This window comes from Eleutherodactylus coqui, chromosome 13 (assembly GCF_035609145.1).
Source record: "Eleutherodactylus coqui strain aEleCoq1 chromosome 13, aEleCoq1.hap1, whole genome shotgun sequence".
In the NCBI taxonomy this organism is placed as follows: Eukaryota; Metazoa; Chordata; class Amphibia; order Anura; family Eleutherodactylidae; genus Eleutherodactylus; species Eleutherodactylus coqui.
In genome coordinates, this window is record NC_089849.1 from 33439376 (window position 1) to 33460019 (window position 20644).

A 20644-nucleotide genomic window follows, 5' to 3' on the forward strand; every position below is an offset into this window, starting at 1 on the left:
GAGCGGAAATAGGAGCCGCCAGGGAGAAAAAATGTGAAATAAATTGCCTGTAATAATTTGCGAAGCCTAAGAATCATTGGATCAGGGAGTCCTGAATGGCGGGGCCAATTCAACATGGCTGAGACCTTCTCAGGATCCATCCATCTCCAAACCCTGTTTGGAGACAATATGTCCCAAAGAGGAAAGTGAGTAGCGCTCAAACTTACACTGTGCCGATATAAAGTCTAATTAACCTATTAAGGGATAATTAGAGATTAAATGACATACATATGTGCCTTCATTTACTAGTATTTCATGCTTATGCATCCTTTACGTTGTTATGTTACATCAGCTGTATAGTATCTCTACATGCATTTCACAGCATCACCTAGTTTCTCATGAGCATCACAAACCTGGTATCTTTTATTGATGGAGGTTGAATGGCATACTTCTCAGTCAATCAGCATTCATTATCTTGTTCATTTTGCAGGTTTATTTTTAAAGTGCCATTAATTCCAGGGCATCAAATATATGAAGAATTTCAGTACATAATAAAGAAAAAAGAACTTTTGACTAAATGATTGGCAGACTGGTACAGGAGTAGAAAGGACCCTGCTTATGAGGGCTTGCAATAGAAGACCTTACAATATCAGCAACAGAGGGTTAGATATGGTGAGGTTAGCAATCAGCCAAAGTTCAGTTCCCAGGTATACGTTGCAATATTGGTCGGTGTAAGACAGAAAGATAGTCAGTAGTAAACCACAATTGGCACACAGATAATAGCAGCAGATGTTCAGGAGGATGACAGCTCAGCAAAATGAGCAAGACTAAGACAAAAGCACCATCATCTTGCACGGCCTGGCACTCAAAAGGCAAGGATTTAAACAATGGATTTGGCTAAGGAGTTGTCCAGCAAGATCAGTAGCTCAGTGAGAAGACCTACTGCCTGGGACACTGGAGCTTTTGAGTTCAAATCCTGACAGCTGTCCACAGCCAGTCCTCTCCATATATGTCTGAGCTAATCTCTGATACCTCTCCACACAACCTCTAGTTATCACACAACTCCTTGTCTGCTTCTCTCACAATTCTCCAAGTCTTCTCCTGTGCATCCTCCATATTCTGCAATTCACTACCTCAAAAGCAATCCATCACATCTGAGATGTCTGCTGCCACTACACTACATATGACCACCAACTGTCTCCTTGTAGACTGTAATCCATTGTAGGCAGGGTCCTCTTTTTCAGTATGTAATTCCCTTAGTTCATGTACATTGTACTTCTTTTTATACTATGTGTTGTACTTAAACCCCACTGTTCCAAGAGTTGTGGCTATAGTATATATACATGAAATTAACAATTATATATATATATATATATATATATTCACAAGTAGAAAGGTACCAGTAAGGCCAGTGATTGGGCACATGTGAAGGACACATGACAGTTCAACCAAAAAATGAGTGGAGACCTGGGGGCTGAAACTGAGCGAAGACTAGGAAACCAGACCAATGGGGGCATTCAGCAGGTAAGTATATCTTTCTTCATTACTAAGTGGCCCCTGTGTTTTTCAATGTGCTGCTGGACATCTGATTTAAGCTTCAAAATACCAATTAGATCTTATAACAAAATCATGTGAGATAGAACACAACCAACAATAATAAAAGTACTGGATGTTTTCTCAGCTACACTAACAAATATATGTTAAGAACATCTCTATTTGGCTCTTGACCACATGTTCTGGAGGATGAACATTATGTGTATTATAAGCAATGGTCATGTCCCAAGCATCAACCACAGCAACAGGAAGATTTCTGAAAATTTCTTTCACGATCAAATTGTGGCTGTAGCCATGGAAGTCACTGAATCTCTCTGCATCAAGACCATCATCTCTGGTATTTTCCATTTTGATGATGACCTTGGTATCAGGACTCCTCAAGAAGAGATGCTCCAAAGCTTTGTGTACGTTAATAACTCTCTGAATGAAAAGCTGGACTGGGAAAGGCCTGAAATATTGACCCAAACAGATGACAATGACATATTGGGATCCTCCAGCTAATCGGTCTATCTGCTCATGGACATAAGCATCATCTTTGACCATGTAGAATCCACTTGCCACAATTGGATGACTGTGCGTTTTCCACTGTAAATTAATATTCTTTTTTTGATCTATTGCTACCATCAATGTCTCTATTCCAGCTCTATGTAGATCGAATTTCTCAAAACCTGTTTAAAGACAGAATGCAAAGAAATATTACTTGAAAACAATCAAGAACATGTAATACTACAGTTAAATCAGAGGACAAGTACAATGGTACTGGTAGCATGTCATAGATTTGCCTAATTCATGAGAAATGGGTCACTGTACAGAGTGGCACTGCCAATTCTTGCCAGTATTACTTGAAACTGGGAAGATGAGTTTCCTGACTGTGAGTTTGCAGAAGGTGTAGCAGCCCAGCATCAGCGCGGACTAATGCAAGTTTCGAGGCTGGCATGGTGGCATTGTTATGGTACTGAATGTTGCACTGTCAATTTTCTGTAATGAAAGGGACTATTAAAAGGAATGGTATATTAGGTGGATAAAGGAGGAAGTTACTAGAGTGTGGTAGTGATCACATGTAGTGTTAGTTGGTCATTTTTGCAGTCACTGTGAGACAACCGAGTGAGCTGATAACAAGGGACTGAAGAATGTAAAGTCTTGGCTGATCAATGTAGACTGATAATAGACCTGCCAGTGATGAGTTGAGCAGCAAACAGAATGGCTAGCTGTTCCAGAACTACAACTACAAGGCCAATCCTCCAAAATATGCACAGTGAATCATTTGGTGGGAATTATAGTCTTGGTTGTGAACACAGTATTTTGTTATGGGTATAATGGATGCTTTCAATCGAAGGAGGTCAGGATCCGTGAAAGGTAGTGGCATATCAGCCTTGAGGAGGCACAGAAAGATACTTCTATTCTGGTAGTGGCCCAGTAGAACAGGCAGTGAGCTGGCAGTCACTGTGGCAGAGCCCAACTTGGTGGGAACGTCTGCAGAGATCAAGATCTCCCATCCCGGTATAAGGATCGTTCATAAAGGTTGTGCCAATTAATAAAAATATTTGTACAACAGCAACATCTGTGTCTTTACGTGGATCCCTCTTACAAGTATATCAAGTTCACCCACCTATTCTAGAGGATCCCAAGCATCAATTGAAATCTATTGACGTCTGTTGATTTAATAGGTGTCTACTGATATTAGTTGGCTCTGTGATGCAATTTACTTTTTACAAACTTTCCAGTAACCCTGGTGAAAACAACCGATTGGGACTGGAGGGTGTATGAGTCCCTTTTACATCAAGTTTGAGAGATCTATTCTCCTGTACTTCTTTTAATGAAAGGCGGAGTACTGGATTTCTACACGATTTTCCTAATATTGCCTTATGTTGTGAAAGACCCAACTCTTGACAGTTCCCCTTTATATTGTGTTCTGAAAATTGTACCTTCTACTTGGCAGTTTTCTATACTACACAAATCCACTGTAAAATTTTGTATTACTCTACATGATCTTACCTTTAAACCTCTGTACTAGATATGTAGCCCATTGTCGTACAGTTGAGTCTCCTATGAAGTAGATTATTTTGTCACTTAAACAATTGTACATCTGTTCTTGAGTAGTAAAGTTGGAGATGCTGCAAGACACAGGTTTCCAGCTATTCTGTAACCCAAAACCACTGGGAAATGAAGACTTCATTCCAATCTTACATTGTTCCAGAGTCAACGGAGAGGACACTGAGCGAATGACAAGAAAAATATAGCATTTATTAACCCTTTGACACTCATTGACACACAGTTACATTAAAAGAATGATGTGGTTATAGAAGCTATGTGATCAACACTGGAAGCCTAATGGAGATTAATGGTAATGGCTGGGATCAGAAAGAGCTATGTTCCCATTTATTTAACTTACGTAAATGTTGTGGTGAAAGTCATAAAACTGACTTTTTGAGTTTTATTTAGTGGTAAGGATGTGAGCTTAAATTTACATTTGAGTTTACATTTGGACTATCGTAACTAAACTTTGTCCTGAGTGAAGAGACAAGGAAAAGAACTGGACAGAGTTTTTCTTCATTGCAGACAAAAGTGTTTAATAACTAAGATCACATGCCTATTCTTCATACAATGTACAGTGAGCAATTTGGAGCTATTCTAGTGATGCATTAGGATGATAGTTTGGCTACGGTTTTACATGGTATTTTGGGAATACTTTCTCCAAATTTGTCTTTAAACGGGACTTCTAGAATTACTTCCAGGCTAGGACATAAAAGCTTTTGCAAATATGGCCATAATATCTGCAACTATTAATCAATGTTTAACATCAAAGTGGTATTACCACATCAGGAATCTTTTTTCAATATTTTCGAAACTGGAAAACAACACACTCACCCATGTCTATTTTCAAAATGCTCCATTCTCCAGATATTGGGGAGATGAGCGAGCACACTCGTCCGAGCTTGATGCTCGTTCAAGTATTAGGGTACTCGAGATGCTCGTTACTCAAGAACAACACCACCCGGTACTCGAGTCAATTGCATTTCCTTCCCAGCATTTTTAGCACCATTTTCTAGCCAATGAACATGCAGGGAAGGCATTACCACTTCCTGCTGTGATGTGCCAGCCCTCTACCCCCCCCCCCCCCCCCAGTAGTGAGTGGCTGGCGAAATCCATTGACCATCGAGTACTTAAACTGGTCGTGCTCGCGGCTCGCCTCAGATGCATGCTGGCAGAGGTTAGGGATAGTGCTGCTGCTGATATAGGGACAGTGTTAGAGTAGGATCCTGTCGTAAAGAACTCCAACGGTCCTTCTTAGGGCTACTCTACATCGTGTGAATTACTGTTGTGGCTGGCTGGGAGCAGTAGCGCACCATTTATTTTTTTTTTAAGCATCTCGGGTAGAGATGAACGAGCACCAAAACGCTCGGGTGCTCGGTACTTGAGTCAAACTTTCCATGATGCTCGAGAGTTCGTTTCGAGTAACAAACTCCATTGAAGTCAATGGGCGACTCGAGCATTTTTGTATGGGACCGATGCTCCGCATAGGTCATGACTTGTCAAACACCAGAAAACATCAGAAAGTCATGGAAACACCACAGAAACGGATAGGGAAGGCTAGGGGCAGCATGCATGGCTGCATCTGAGGCTCCCAGGTCCCACTAGTAAGCCAAAATGGGGGTAAGAATCGGGCATCACACCCCTAACAATTTACTTAGGACAAACCCTCATTAGCATGGCACATGCCCTGGCACATCTTAACCAAAGAACCACACTACCTGCAACCAAGGACAATCACTGCTTGCGGGTGACCCCGCTGCCTCTTCTTCTGGGTTACATGCTGGCATTGCTGTCCAACCCCCCGCACGACCCTGCGTCCACAGCGCACACAAACGTTTCCCTGCGCAGTGTTTAGCTGCCCTCATGCCACACACTCACTTCATAGCCACACCACCCTCATGTCTATTTATAAGTGCGTACTGGATGAGGAGGAACCAGAGGCACACACTGCAGAAGGTTGGCAGGGCCAGGCAGTGACCCTCTTTGAAAGTGTGGGCGATAGCCCACAATGCTGTTGAGAATTGATGATAGATTGACATACCAGCCTCCACCTTGTGTGACCCAAGGTGCAGTGAGTTACATAGCAATGGGAAATCCATGTGTCCCCCACACAATTCATTCTGTGTAGGTATCAGATAGCTGAACGACGCGCTAGGAAAGCCGTCTGTGCCCTACCCAAGTCATTCAGTGTATTTGTGCCAGATAGCTAAAACACCGCAATGGGAAATCTTTGTGCACCTACAGCATAGGTGAGCCCATGAAACCCAAGGAAAGTATTAAACATGAAGCAATTACAGTGCCCAAACATGGCAGACTTTCACTCCACCCAGAACATGGGCATAAAGCGGACTCTGATGCTAGTACAGCTGTGAAGGTCTCATTAAATCAGTTACGGTTGCTTTCACCGCTCCAAAGACTGGATTAACCAGAAAAAAGTTCCACGGGCCAAGCCTGGTGCAGTTGCATTTCCCCCAGGACATGGGCCTCTGCCCACACCCTCAGCAATCGTGCGCATAAAGCGGACTCCGATGCTAGTACAGCAGTGAACGTCTCATTAATGCAGTAACGCTCCTCTTGTTTGGCCCAAACCAGTGTCTCAGATAACTGTGGTAACACGAGAGAAAATACATGTTGCCCAGTGCTGATCCCCTGACCCCAAGCAGGAGGAGGTGGTGGCATAACAAGGCCAAGAAACCATGACCAGGACCCGCTATAGTCTGTGTGGAAAGTATGTGAGCGGACCCTGGGTCAGGCTCGGTTCCAGCCTCCACCTTGTGTGACCCAAGGTGCCCTGAGTTACATAGCAATGGGAAGTCCATGTTTCCCAACACAGATAGCACAAGACCGCAAGGGGAAGTGTTTGAGTTCCTTGGGCTCGCCTATGCTGTCAGTGCACAAAGATGGTATTACACAGGAGGAAATCAGTGCCCAAACATGGGAGAGTTTCACCCTGCCAAGGACCTTGGCCTCAGCCCATATTTCTGCTTTAGTCAGTCAGTGTATTTGTGCCAGATAGGTAAAACACCGCGATGGGAAGACTTTGTGCACCCATAGTATAGGCAGACCACAGTAACATTCCTGTAGCAAAGGTATAGGCAGATCCCAGTAAAATTTTTGTTGCAAAGGTATAGGCAGATCCCAGTAACATTTCTGTAGCAAAGGTATAGGCGGACCCCAGTAACATTTCTGTAGTAAAAGTATAGACGGTCTCAGTAACATTTCTGTAGTAAAAGTATAGGCAAACCCCAGTAACATTTCTGTAGCAGAAGTATATGCAGACCCCAGTAACATTTCTGAAGTAAAAGTATAGGCATACCCCAGTAACATTCCTGTAGCAGAAGAATAGGCAGACCCCTGTAACATTCCTGCAGTAAAAGTATAGGCAGACCCCAGTAACATTTCTGTAGCAAAAGTATAGGCAGACCCCTGTAACATTCCTGTAGCAAAGGTATAGGCAGACAACAGTAACATTTCTGCAGCAAAGGTATAGGCAGACCCCAGTAACATTTCTGTAGCAGAAGTATAGGCAGAACCCTGTAACATTTCTGTAGCAGAAGTATAGGCAGAACCCTGTAACATTTCTGTAGCAGAAGTATAGGCAGAACCCTGTAACATTTCTGTAGCAGAAGTATAGGCAGAACCCTGTAACATTTCTGTAGCAGAAGTATAGGCAGAACCCTGTAACATTTCTGTAGCAGAAGTATAGGCAGACCCCAGTAACATTTCTGTAGCAGAAGTATAGGCAGACCCCTGTAACATTCCTGTAGCAAAGGTATAGGCAGACCCCAGTAAGATTTCTGCAGCAAAAATATATGCAGACCCCTGTAACATTTCTGTAGCAAAGGTATAGGCAGACCCCAGTAGCATTTCTGTAGCAGAAGTATATACAGACCCCAGTAACATTTCTGTAGTAAAAGTATAGGCAGACCCCAGTAACATTTCTAGAGCAGAAGTATAGGCAGACCCCAGTAACATTTATGTAGTAAAATTATAGACAGACCCCAGTAACATTTCTGTAGTAAAAGTATAGGCAGACCCTAGTAACATTTCTGTAGCAGAAGTATAGGCAGACCCCAGTAACATTTTTGTAGCAGAAGTATAGGCAGACCCCAGTAACATTTCTATAGCAGAAGGATAGGCAGACCCCAGTAACATTTCTGTAGTAAAAGTATATGCAAACCCCAGTAACATTTCTGTAGCAAAGGTATAGGCAGACCCCAGTAACATTTCTGTAGCAGAAGTATATGCAGACCCCAGTAACATTTCTGTAGTAAAAGTATAGGCAGACCCCAGTAACATTTCTAGAGCAGAAGTATAGGCAGACCCCAGTAACATTTCTGTAGTAAAAGTATAGGCAGACCCCAGTAACATTTCTGTAGTAAAAGTATAGGCAGACCCTAGTAACATTTCTGTAGTAAAAGTATAGGCAGACCCTAGTAACATTTCTGTAGTAAAAGTATAGGCAGACCCTAGTAACATTTCTGTAGCAGAAGTATAGGCAGACCCCAGTAACATTTTTGTAGCAGAAGTATAGGCAGACCCCAGTAACATTTCTATAGCAGAAGGATAGGCAGACCCCAGTAACATTTCTGTAGTAAAAGTATATGCAAACCCCAGTAACATTTCTGTAGCAAAGGTATAGGCAGACCCCAGTAACATTTCTGTAGCAGAAGTATATGCAGACCCCAGTAACATTTCTGTAGTAAAAGTATAGGCAGACCCCAGTAACATTTCTAGAGCAGAAGTATAGGCAGACCCCAGTAACATTTCTGTAGTAAAAGTATAGGCAGACCCCAGTAACATTTCTGTAGCAAAAGTATAGGCAGAACCCTGTAACATTTCTATAGCAGAAGTATAGGCAGACCCCAGTAACATTTCTGTAGTAAAAGTATAGGCAGACCCCAGTAACATTTCTGTAGCAGAAGTATAGGCAGACCCCTGTAACATTCCTGTAGCAAAGGTATAGGCAGACCCCAGTAACATTTCTGCAGCAAAAATATATGCAGACCCCTGTAACATTTCTGTAGCAAAGGTATAGGCAGACCCCTGTAACATTTCTGTAGCAGAAGTATATGCAGACCCCAGTAACATTTCTGTAGTAAAAGTATAGGCAGACCCCTGTAACATTTCTATAGCAGAAGTATAGGCAGACCCCAGTAACATTTCTGTAGTAAAAGTATAGGCAGACCCCTGTAACATTTCTGTAGCAGAAGTATAGGCAGACCCCTGTAACATTTCTGTAACAGAAGTATAGGCAGACCCCTGTAACATTTTTGTAGCAGAAGTATAGGCAGACCCCAGTAACATTTCTATAGCAGAAGGATAGGCAGACCCCAGTAACATTTCTGTAGTAAAAGTATATGCAAACCCCAGTAACATTTCTGTAGCAAAGGTATAGGCAGACCCCAGTAACATTTCTGTAGCAGAAGTATAGGCAGACCCCAGTAACATTTCTGTAGCAAAAGTATAGGCAGAACCCTGTAACATTTCTATAGCAGAAGTATAGGCAGACCCCAGTAACATTTCTGTAGTAAAAGTATAGGCAGACCCCAGTAACATTTCTGTAGCAGAAGTATAGGCAGACCCCAGTAACATTTCTGTAGCAAAAGTATAGGCAGACCCCTGTAACCTTTCTGTAGCAGAAGTATAGGCAGACCCCTGTAACCTTTCTGTAGCAGAAGTATAGGCAGACCCCTGTAACCTTTCTGTAGCAGAAGTATAGGCAGACCCCTGTAACCTTTCTGTAGCAGAAGTATAGGCAGACCCCTGTAACCTTTCTGTAGCAGAAGTATAGGCAGACCCCAGTAACATTTCTATGGCAGAAGTATAGGCAGACCCCAGTAACATTTCTGTAGTAAAAGTATATGCAAACCCCAGTAACATTTCTGAAGTAAAAGTATAGGCAGACCCCTGTAACATTTTTGTAGCAGAAGTATAGGCAGACCCCAGTAACATTTCTATAGCAGAAGGATAGGCAGACCCCAGTAACATTTCTGTAGCAGAAGTATATGCAGACCCCAGTAACATTTCTGAAGTAAAAGTATAGGCAGACCCCAGTAACATTTCTGTAGTAAAAGTATTGGCAGACCCCTGTAACATTTGTGTAAAAGTATAGGCAGACCCCTGTAACATTTCTGTAACAGAAGTATAGGCAGACCCCTGTAACATTTTTGTAGCAGAAGTATAGGCAGACCCCAGTAACATTTCTATAGCAGAAGTGTTACGGCACTCTGCCCCCCGAGCGCCAGTTGGGGTGCCCTGATCTCCCGCACCCCCACTGTCCCTGCCTACTTGCCTCGGCCCTGGCTAACCCCAGGCGGACAACTGGACGGCGGTCCCTGCCCTGGCTAGGGACCTGGCGACTGACAAGCAGGAAACTACCTAATGGGGGGAACAGAGTGCCGACAAAGGAGGCAGCAGAATCAGACCAACTTACAAGGCTGGAGATGGAGCTCACAGGCAAACTGGCAGGGTGCTGGATAGCAACTAGTGCTGACTGGGCCAGACTAGATTAGAGGCAAACAGAACCAACACAAACAGACAGAGTAATAGGGGACCAGAGGGAGCTGACCGACAACTAGGGACTGGCTGAGGAGACCCGCAGACAGACTGGCTAGGTGCATGCAGAACCAATAACTGGCAATGAGCTTACTTCACTGCCAGTCTTTTAACCACAAGGTTCCGCCCAGGGGCGGAGAGTGGGAGGAGGCAACTCCGCCCACTGCTGTATAAAAAGAACAGAGGAGGGCGGGCGGCACCCTATGGGCGGACACGCCCATGCCGCCGCCCACAGCTGCTGGGGTAACCTCGACACAGGGCTCCAGGCCGCCGGAGCGACGCGCCGCGCTGTATGGTAACAAGAAGGATAGGCAGACCCCAGTAACATTTCTGTAGTAAAAGTATAGGCAGACCCCAGTAACATTTCTGTAGCAGCAGTATAGGCAGACCCCTGTAACATTTCTGTAGCAGAAGTATAGGCAGACCCCAGTAACATTTCTGTAGAAGAAGTATAGGCAGACCCCTGTAACATTTCCGTAGCAAGAGTATAGGTGAACCCCTGAAACATTGGTGTACCATGAGTGTAGGCGAGGGCCGGAAAAATTTGTTAGATAACAGTATAGGCGAGGGACAGAAAAATCTTTGTACGAAGAGTACAAGTGTACCCCTGAAAAATTGCTCAACCGCCAGGGCAGGTGAAACCCATAAACATGTTTTAAAGATACAGCTTGCTGTTGCTTAATTTATAACAAAGCCTGGAGGCAGCCCTGTGAAAAATAATTGGTTTCTGACTGTTAAAGTATCAATACAATACTTTTGAAACTTTGAAAAATTGTAAAAAAATTGTAAGCAGAGCCTTTTGGGCCACAGAAATATTCGCAGCTCAGCGTGATGACATGCTGTTTTAGGAGGAGGATTGACAAAGCCTATTCCTCCTTTTTTCCAGTGATAGAGAATGCTTTGTTCTTCGGTTGCAGCGAAAAGAATCTTTAGGTTCCGCTGCTCTCCGCCGGTGGAGAAGAGAAGTCTGGGGAAATCCAGCCTTTGTTCATCTTTATGAGTGAAAGCATGTCGGCACTGGCAGTTTACAGATGGGTACGCTTATCCGTGATGATTCCCCCAGCTGCACTAAACACCCTCTCTGACAAGACGCTAGCAGCAGAGCAGGCCAGCACCTCCAGGGCATACAGCGCAAGTTCGTGCCACGTGTCCAGCTTTGACACCCAATAGTTGTATGGAGCAGAATCATCACGAAGGACGGTGGTACGATTGGCTACGTACTCCCTCACCATCTTTTTACAGTGCTCCCTCCGACTCAGCCTTGATTGGGGAGTGGTGACACAGTCTTGCTGGGGAGCCATAAAGCTGGCAAAGGCCTTGGAGAGTGTTCCCCTGCCTGCGCTGCACATGCTGCCTGATCCCCACGCCTCCCCTGCTACTCGGCCCTCAGAACTGCGTCTTCTGCCACTAGTGCTGTCAGATAAGAACTTTAGCATCACTTTTTCCACCAGGGCCCTGTGGTATTGCATTACTCTCGAACCCCTTTCCTCTTCGGGAATGAGAGTGGAAAGGTTCTCCTTATACCGTGGGTCGAGAAGGCTGTACACCCAGTAATCCGTGTTGGCCAGAATGCGTCTAACGCGAGGGTCTTGAGAAAGGCAGCCTAAGATGAAGTAAGCCATGTGTGCCAGGGTACCAGTACGCAACACATCGCTGACCTCACTAGGAAGATGACTTTCAGGATCCTCCTCCTCTACAGACCATACAGATAAGAGGCAAGCAGCATGGTACCCTCCGCAGTGTGCCTAGCTGTCTCTTATCCCTCCTCCTCCTCCAAAACCCGCTAAGATATAGACATGAGGGTGGTCTGGCTATCAAGCAACACCGAGGTAGGACCCGCTATTTTGAATGTGGTTAAGATGTGAGCGGTCCTAGGCTCTGACTCGGTCCCAGCCTCCACCAAATTCACCCAGTGTGCCGTCAGGGAGATATAGTGGACCTGCTCGCCAGTACTTGTCCACGTGTGCGTGGTTAAGTGAACCTTCCCAGTAACCGCGTTGGTGAGGGCACAATTTATGTTGCAGGAGACGTGCTGGTGTAGGGCTGGGATGGCACACCAGGAAAAATAGTGGCGACTGGGGACCCAGTAGCGTGGGACCGCCACCGCCATCATGTTTTTTAAAGCCTCCGTTTCCACAAGCCTGTACGTCAGCTTCTCCAGGCTGATTAATTTGGCAATGTGCATGTTTAAAGCTTGTGTGTGCGGGTGCATGGCGGCGTATTTGCGCTTTCGCTCCAACGCTTGTGTTAGCGACAGCTGAACGCTGCGCTGAGAGACATTGCTGGATTGAGTGGAGGATGGTGGATGTGAGGGTGTGGGTGTAGGCCAGGAGGCGCTCGTGCCTGTGTCCTGAGAGGGGGATTGGATCTGTGTGGCAGGTTGGGGCACAGGGGAAGAGGCAGTGATGTGACCCAGAGGCGGTGGATGGCCTTCGTCCCACCTTGTGGGGTGCTTGGCCATCATATACCTGCGCATGCTGGTAGTGGTGAGGCTGGTAGTGGTGGCTCCCCAGCTGATCTTGGTGCAACACAGGTTGAACACCACTGTTCGTCGGTCATCCGTGCTCTCACTAAAAATCATCCATACCTTTGAACACCTAGCCCTCTTCACGGAGGCTTGCCACGAGGGGGTGCTTTGGGAAACAGTTGGGGGATTCTTCGCTCTGGCCCTGCTTCTACCCCTGGCCACTCCTCTGCCTCTTTCAACCTGTCCTGCTGCTGCACTTGCCTTCCCCCCTGAAGCCCTGTCTTTAGTAGGCTTAGCAAACCACGTGGGGTCAGTCACTTCATCATCAAGCTGCTCTTCCTCCGAATCCTCTGTGCGCTCCTCCCTCGGACTTACTGCCCTTACTACTACATCACTGACAGACAACAGTCTCTCATCATCATCCTCACCCACAAAAAGCTCTTGAGACAGTTGCCGGTAGTCCCCAGCCTCATCACCCGGACTCCGGGAACTTTCCAAAGGTTGGGCATCGGTCACGACAAACTCCTCAGGTGAGAGAGGAACCAGTTTTTCCCACTCATGGCAGGGAAACGAGAACAGTTCCTGGGAGTCTGCCTGCTCAGAATATGTCATTTTCATGGAGTGAGGAGGCTAGGAGGAAGGAGGAGCAGCAGCTAAAGGATTCAGAGTTGCAGTCCCTAGGCCGGGAGTAGTGGACTGCGTAGAAGACTGGGTGGTCGATACATTGCTGGACGCATTTTCTGCCATCCACGACAGGACCTGCTCACACTGCTCTGTTTGTAATAAAGGTCTACCACGTGGACCCATAAATTGTGATATGAAGCTGGGGACCCCAGAAACTTCCCTCTCTCCTAATCCCGCAGCAGCCGGCTGCGATTCACCACGACGAGGAACTTGGCCTGTGCCCACAGCCTCACTTGGACGTCCGCATCCACGTCCTCGACCATTACCCCTACTCATCATCATGGCGGATTAAGAATAGAGCACGGCCTAAATAAATTACTCCACTGTACAGCACTGACAACTGTGACTTAATTCACCGCACACAGAGACTTGTAGATAGCGGAGGCTCTATGCTGTGACTTGAAAAAAGTAACCCGCTGTCTCGCGCTGATACCTTGGGGTAATTTACTGCTCACAGAGACTTGTAGATAACAGAGGCTGTATGGAGTGGGAGAAGACTCTAAAGCCAGTGGATAGTGCTGGTAACTGCGACTATCTCAACGCCACCAAGGAAAGGGTATTGTGAGACGCTCTGCACAGCGGCAGATCTGAAATACTTTGCAGTGGCCCAGGTAATATTACAATACTGTTTAGCGGTGAGACCTCTGTATAATGCACTGCAGACACAGAACGTTTTAAATGAAGTCGTTCGCAGCAGGCTAGGAATTATTTGAGGGCAGTTTCACAGTGAAAGCGGGATTGTACGGCACTGCAGCCTGAAAAAACTATTACTGAAAGGCTGGGAACAGGCCTAGATGTGTAAGACAAAAATGGATGCACTACAACTCCCAGCCAGCCACAAGTATAATGCACACAGTCAGATGTAGCCCAACGAAGGAGCTTTGGGGTTTTTGAAGACAAGATCCTACTCTAACACTTTCCCCATATTAGCAGCAGCTGTTTCCCTAAGCTCTGTATAATACACTGCAGACTGAGAACGCTATAGATGAAATGGCCTGTACAGCTCGAGATGAAAAAAAAATGGTGCACTACTGCTCCCAGCCAGCCACAACAGTAATGCACTCTGTCAGATGTAGCCCTAAGAAGGACCGTTGGGGTTCTTGAAGACAGGATCCTACACTAACACTATCCCTATAGCAGTAGCAGCACTTTCCCTAACCTCTGCCAGCATGTGTCTGAGGCGAGCCACGGGCGGGACCACTTTAAGTACTCAGCGGTCACTTGATCTCGCCAGCCACTCACTGCTGGGGGGTGGGATAGGGCTGGCACGTCACAGCAGGAAGTGGTAATACCTTCCCCACATGTCTGCAGTGCATTAGACAGAGGTCTCACCGCTAAACAGTACTGTAATATTTTCTTGGCCACTGCAAAGTATTTCAGCTCTGCCACTGTGCAGAGCGTCTCAAAATACCCTTTCCTTGGTGGGGTTGAGATAGTCGCAGTTACCAGCACTCCAAAACTGTTATATATGAGCAGCACCAGCAGTAAATCAAAAATATACCGATTTTATTCAATCCATAGAAAAGATTGGGCAGCAACTAGAGATGAGCGAGCACCAAAATGCTCGGGTGCTCGTTACTCGGGGCGAAATTTTCGCAATGCTCGAGGGTTCGTTTCGAGTAACGAACCCCATTGAAGTCAATGGGCGACCCGAGCATTTTTGTATTTCGCCGATGCTCGCTAAGGTTTTCGTTTGTGAAAATCTGGGCAATTCAAGAAAGTGATGGGAACGACACAGCAACGGATAGGGCAGGTGAGGGGCTACATGTTGGGCTGCATCTCAAGTTCCCAGGTCCCACTATTAAGCCACAATAGCGGCAAGAGTGGGCCCCCCCCCCCCCCCCGCACTGTCAGCGTAAAGATCGTTCTCCTCTGCCATAGCTGTAACAGCTGTGGCAGAGAAGAACGATGTTTGCCCATTGAATTCAATGGAGCCAGCAATACAGCCCGCCTCCATTGAAAGCAATGGGCTGCCGGCGTGCGCGGGGATGAATTGTCGGGAAGGGCTTAAATATATAAGCCCTTCCCTGCAATTCATCCAGAAATGTGTTACAATAAAAATATATACCGGCGTATAAGGCGACGGGGCGTATAAGACGACCCCCCAACTGTCACCTTATACGCCGGCAATACAGTGGAGCAAAGAATAAAAATCATTACTCACTTCTTCTGACGTTCTGCAGCGCTCCTGCAGGCTGTCGCTCCCTCCTGGTTCCCGGCAGAGCATTGCTTTCTGGACGCAGGGCTTTAAATCCCTGCCTCTAGAAACACAGCCAATCACAGCCATTCAATGACATCATTGTCATTGGCTGTGATTGGCTGAAGGCACGTGTGTTTCTGGAGGCGGGGATTTAAAGCCCTTCGTAGAGAAAGCAATGATCTGCCGGGAACCAGGAGGGAGCGACAGCCTGCAGCAGCGGCGCAGAACACCAGAAGAAGTGAGTAATGATTTTTATTCTTTGCTCCACTGTATTACCGGCGTATAAGGTGACAGTTGGGGGGTCGTCTTATACGCCCCGTCGCCTTATACGCCGGTATATATTTTTATTGTAACACATTTCTGGATGAATTGCAGGGAAGGGCTTATATATTTAAGCCCTTCCCGACAATTCATCCTGCGATCGCCGGCAGCCCATTGCTTTCAATGGAGGCGGCTGTATTGCTGGCTCCATTGAATTCAATGGGCAAACATCGTTCTTCTCTGCCACAGCTGTTACAGCTGTGGAAGAGAAGAATGATTTGTCTTCTATATGTTCTCAATGGGGTCGGCGTTGCTGCCGCCGGCCCCATTGAGCGCATATAGAGAAGAGAACAGAAATCGCAGATCACACATAGGTGCAATCTGCGATTTCTATGGCCTAAGGCCTTAGGGTGCCTACCCACTAGCGTTTTTTTTTCCCTGCGAAATTCGCAGCATTTTTTTCTCTGCAGGGGTCTATGGGACTTGTAATGTTAAAATCGCGATCACGCAAAATCGCGATTTCGTGGGAAATTGCGATTTTGCGCGATCGCGATTTTAACATTACAAGTCCCATAGACCACTGCAGAGAAAAAAATGCTGCGAATTTCGCAGGGAAAAAAACGCTAGTGGGTAGGCACCCTTAGTCAGACGGGCGTTTTTTCGCGCGATTTGCGGATCGCATGACGGATGCGCATCCGCAAATCACGTGACCGGTGCCCGAAAATCGCCCAAGAATCGCCCGAAAATCTGCTCCTAGCCGTGTTTCATTAGAAACGGGCTGGAGCTGTCCGAAAGCAATGCGCTGCGGGCGAGTGTGGGATGAATTGTCGGGAAGGGCTTAAATATATAAGCCCTTCCCTGCAATTCATCCAGAAAAGTGTTAAAATAAAATATATATACATGCTCACCTGCTCCCGGCAGCCGGCCTGCAGTGGGTGTGAAGGGGGTGTGAGTCAGACCTGCCCCCTGATTGGCTCAGCGCTGAGCCAATCAGGGGGCAGGTCTGACTCACACCCCCTTCACACCCACTGCAGGCCGGCTGTGCGGAACTCCGGCTGCCGGGAGCAGGTGAGCATATATATATATATATTTTATTTTAACACTTTTCTGGATGAATTGCAGGGAAGGGCTTATATATTTAAGCCCTTCCCGACAATTCATAGCAGCTCCGGCATCAACACCACTTTCCCTCCTCTACGTCAGAATGCATCTGTGGCGAGCCGCGGGAGGGGCAGATTTTAATACTCGGGTGACACCTAAACTCGCCAGCCACTCACTGCAGGGGGGTGGTATAGGGCTTGAACGTCGCAGGGGGAAGCTGTAATGCCTTCCCTGTCTTTCTATTGGCCAGAAAAGCGCGCAAATTTCTCAGGGAAGAAAATGAAAGTGACTCGAACATCGCGTGGTACTCGTCACGAGTAACGAGCATCTCGAACACCCTAATACTCGAACGATTATTAAGCTCGGACGAGTATGCTCGCTCATCTCTAGCAGCAACGTTTCAACTCAACAAAGAGTCTTTTTCAAGCTTGAAATTTTTCAGGGGTACACTTGTACTCTTGTACACCAATTTTTCAGGCCATTGCCAATACTGTTAGCAAACTAATTTTTCCAGGCTTCGCCTATACTATTGTTAAACAAATTTTTACAGGTGTTCGCCTATACTCTTGGTACACCAATGTTACTGGAGTCTGCCTATACTATAGCTACAGAAATGTTACAAGGGTTTGCCTATACTTTTGCTACGGAAATGTTACTGAGGTCTGCCTATACTCTTGCTACAGAAATGTTACTGGTGTCTGCCTATCCTTTTGCTACAGAAATGCTACAGGGGTCTGCCTATACTTTTGCTACAGAAATGTTACTGGGGTCTGCCTATACTCTTGCTACAGAAATGTTACAGGGGTCCAGCTATACTTTTGCTACAGAAATGTTACTGAGGTACGCCTATACTTCTGCTACAGAAATGTTACTGGGGTCTGCCTATACTCTTGCTACAAAAATGTTACTGGGGTCTGCCTATGCTGTGGGTGCACAAAGACTTCCCATTGCAGTGTTTTACCTGTCTGGCACAAATACACTGACCAACTAGGGCAGAAATGTGGGCCGAGGTCCCTGACAGGGTGAAACTCTGCCATGTTTGGGCACTCTGATTTCTTCCTGTGAAATACCTTTTTTGTTCACCGACAGCATAGGCGAGCCCAAGGAACTCAAAGACTTCCCATTGCGGCCCTGAGCTATCTGACACCTACACAGAATGAATTGTGTGGGCACACATGGATTTACCATTGCTATGTAACTCACGGCACTTTGGGTCACACAAGGTGGAGGCTGGGACCGAGCCTGACCTAGGGCCCGCTCACGTGCTTCACACACAGTATTGCTGCATCGTGGAGATGTGTAGAAGTGCTGGCACCAGAGTTTCCTTTATGCCCATGTTTGCGGCTCCTGACCATTTTGTGACGGAGGTGGCACTGGATTGGAATGATGATCGTAAGTCAATTTATCATCAATTCTCAACAGCATTGTGGGCTATCGCCCACACTTTCAAAGAGGGTCGTTGCCTAGCCCTGCCAACACTCTGCAGTGTGTGCCTCCGTTTCCTCCTCTTCCATTATGTACCTATAAATAGACATGAGAGTGGTGTGGCTATGAAGCAAGCGTGTAGCATGAGGGCAGCTAAATGCTGTGCAGGGAAAATTTTGGTTGTGCTGTGGACGCAGGGTCGTGTGGGGGGGTTGGACAGTAATGCCAGCTTGTAACCCAGGAGAAGAGGCAGCGGTGTCACCCACAGGCAGTGATTGTCCTTGGTTGCAGGTAGTGTGGTGCTTAGCTAAGATGTGCCAGCGCGTGTGCCTTGCTAATGAGGGTTTGTCCTAAGTAAATTGTTAGGGGGGTGACCGCCAGGCTCTTTCCCCCATTTTGGCTTACTAGTGGGACCTGGGAGCCTCAGATGCAGCCATGCATGCTGCCCCTGCCCTTCCCTTTCAGTTTCTGTGGTGTTTTCATGATATTCTGATGTTTTCTGGTGTTTGACAAGTCATGACCTATGCGGAGCATCGATCCCATACAAAAATGCTCGAGTCGCCCATTGACTTCAATGGGGTTCGTTACTCGAAGCAAACTCTTGAGTATTACGAAAAGTTCGACTCAAACAACGAGCACCCGAGCATTTTGGTGCTCGCTCATCTCTATTCCTCTTCTCTTTTGTTGTCTACTGCTCATTGCTAGGTAAACAGACCATCTCTTCTTTAAAAAGAAATAGCAGAGCACAGTGGTGGCTACTTGCCAGGTAGCTTGTGCGTATGTGCTCCTGATATCCGAGCTGTTATATAGAGATTGGTAGGCCGTCAGCCATTTTGCACGTCATCTATTTTGTGTGTCTGATGTCTGGCTATATTGTCATCAATTTTGTGTGTAGTTAGATTGCATTTGTGGATTTCATTCGACCTTTCACACAGTTCCAAACTCCTGCATGTTGATATTCGCATTTAGAAAGGCTATTGTCTGGCATTCCTCTGGAAAAGAGCTGGGATGTAAATCAGCCATTCCATTCTTCCTGGCCTCATGGCTCTATGTGTCTGTTTAGTTAGAATTAGCATGAGGGAACCCAATTGTACGACTATTTACTTGTTAATGAAGTTTGAGGAAAATCATTCACCTAGGAGTTAGATTATTGAAGACATTGTAGAGCCAGGGTGTAAATTAGGGAAAAATCTGTTAATAAAGATTATTGGTTGTGTGAAGATTAGAGATGAGCGAGCACCAAAATGCTCGGGTGCTCGCTGCTCGAGGCGAGCTTTCCGCGATGTTCGAGAGTTCGTTTCGAGCAACAAACCCCATTGAAGACAATGGACGACTCGAGCATTTATGCATATCGCCGATGCTCGCTCAGGTTTTCATTTGTGCAAATCTTTAAAACCTACAAAAGTGATGGGAACGATACAGATACGAATAGGGCAGGCGAGGGGCAACATGTTGGGCTGCATCTCAGGTTCCCAGGTCTCACTATTAAGCCACAATAGCGGCAAGAGTGCCCCCCCCCCTAACAATTTTTACTTCGGACAAACCCTCATTAGCAAGGCACACCTTAGCTAAGCACCACACTACCTCCAACCAAGCACAATCACTGCCTGCGGGACACACCCCTGCCTCTTCTCCTGGGTTACATGCTGCCCAACCCCCCCCCCCCCGCGCATGACTCTGCGTTCAATGGGGACTCCATGTGTCCACACACTACTCATTCTGTTTGGGTGTCGGATACCTCATCGACAACGCAAGGGGTAAACCATCTGCACTCTGCACCCCACCCAAGTCTGTCAGTGTTTTGGGGACAGACAGGTAAAACACCTCAATGAGAAGTCTGTGTGCACCCACAGCATGGGTGGCCCCCAGGAACCCACAAACGGTACATAAAGAAATCCCATTGCAGTGCCCCGGATAGCTGAGGTTACGTGATAGAAAATACATATTGGCTTTGGCCCACACGCCATGCCCTAGACATTCGTGGTTTCTTTAAAAGTGCCAGGCAGGTACAACTCCGCTATGGCAAGTCTGTGTGCACCCGCAGCATGGGTGGCCAGCAGGAACACACAGACGATACAGAAAGAAATCCCATTGCAGTGCCCCAGATAGCTGCAGTTGCGTAAGAGGAAATACATGTTGGCTGCGGCCCACACGCCATGCCCTAGACATTCTGGGTTTTTTAAAAGTGCCAGGCAGGTACAACTCCATAATGGCAAGTCTGTGTGCACCCGCAGCATGGGTGGCTAGCAGGAACATACAGACGGTACAGAAAGAAATCCCATTGCAGTGCCCCGGATAGCTGCGGTTGCGTGAGAGGAAATACATGTTGGCTGCGACCCACACGCCATGCCCTAGACATTCTGTTTTTTTTTTTTAAAAAG

General features: G+C 46.5%; 1 protein-coding gene across 1 annotated transcript in view; it reads right to left on the bottom strand.

The window, feature by feature from the left end:
• Nucleotides 1-531: 531 nt before the first annotated feature.
• LOC136588412 (NXPE family member 4-like) overlaps nt 532-20644 on the bottom strand; it is a 114981-nt gene continuing 94868 nt past the window's right edge. Inside the window, exons 5-6 of the mRNA XM_066587600.1 lie at nt 3529-3747; nt 532-2201 (exon numbers count right to left, since the gene is read on the bottom strand). Of these exons, the coding sequence (XP_066443697.1) occupies nt 1666-2201; nt 3529-3747 (755 nt within the window). The 3' untranslated portion in view covers nt 532-1665. The remainder of the gene's footprint in view (nt 2202-3528; nt 3748-20644) is intronic.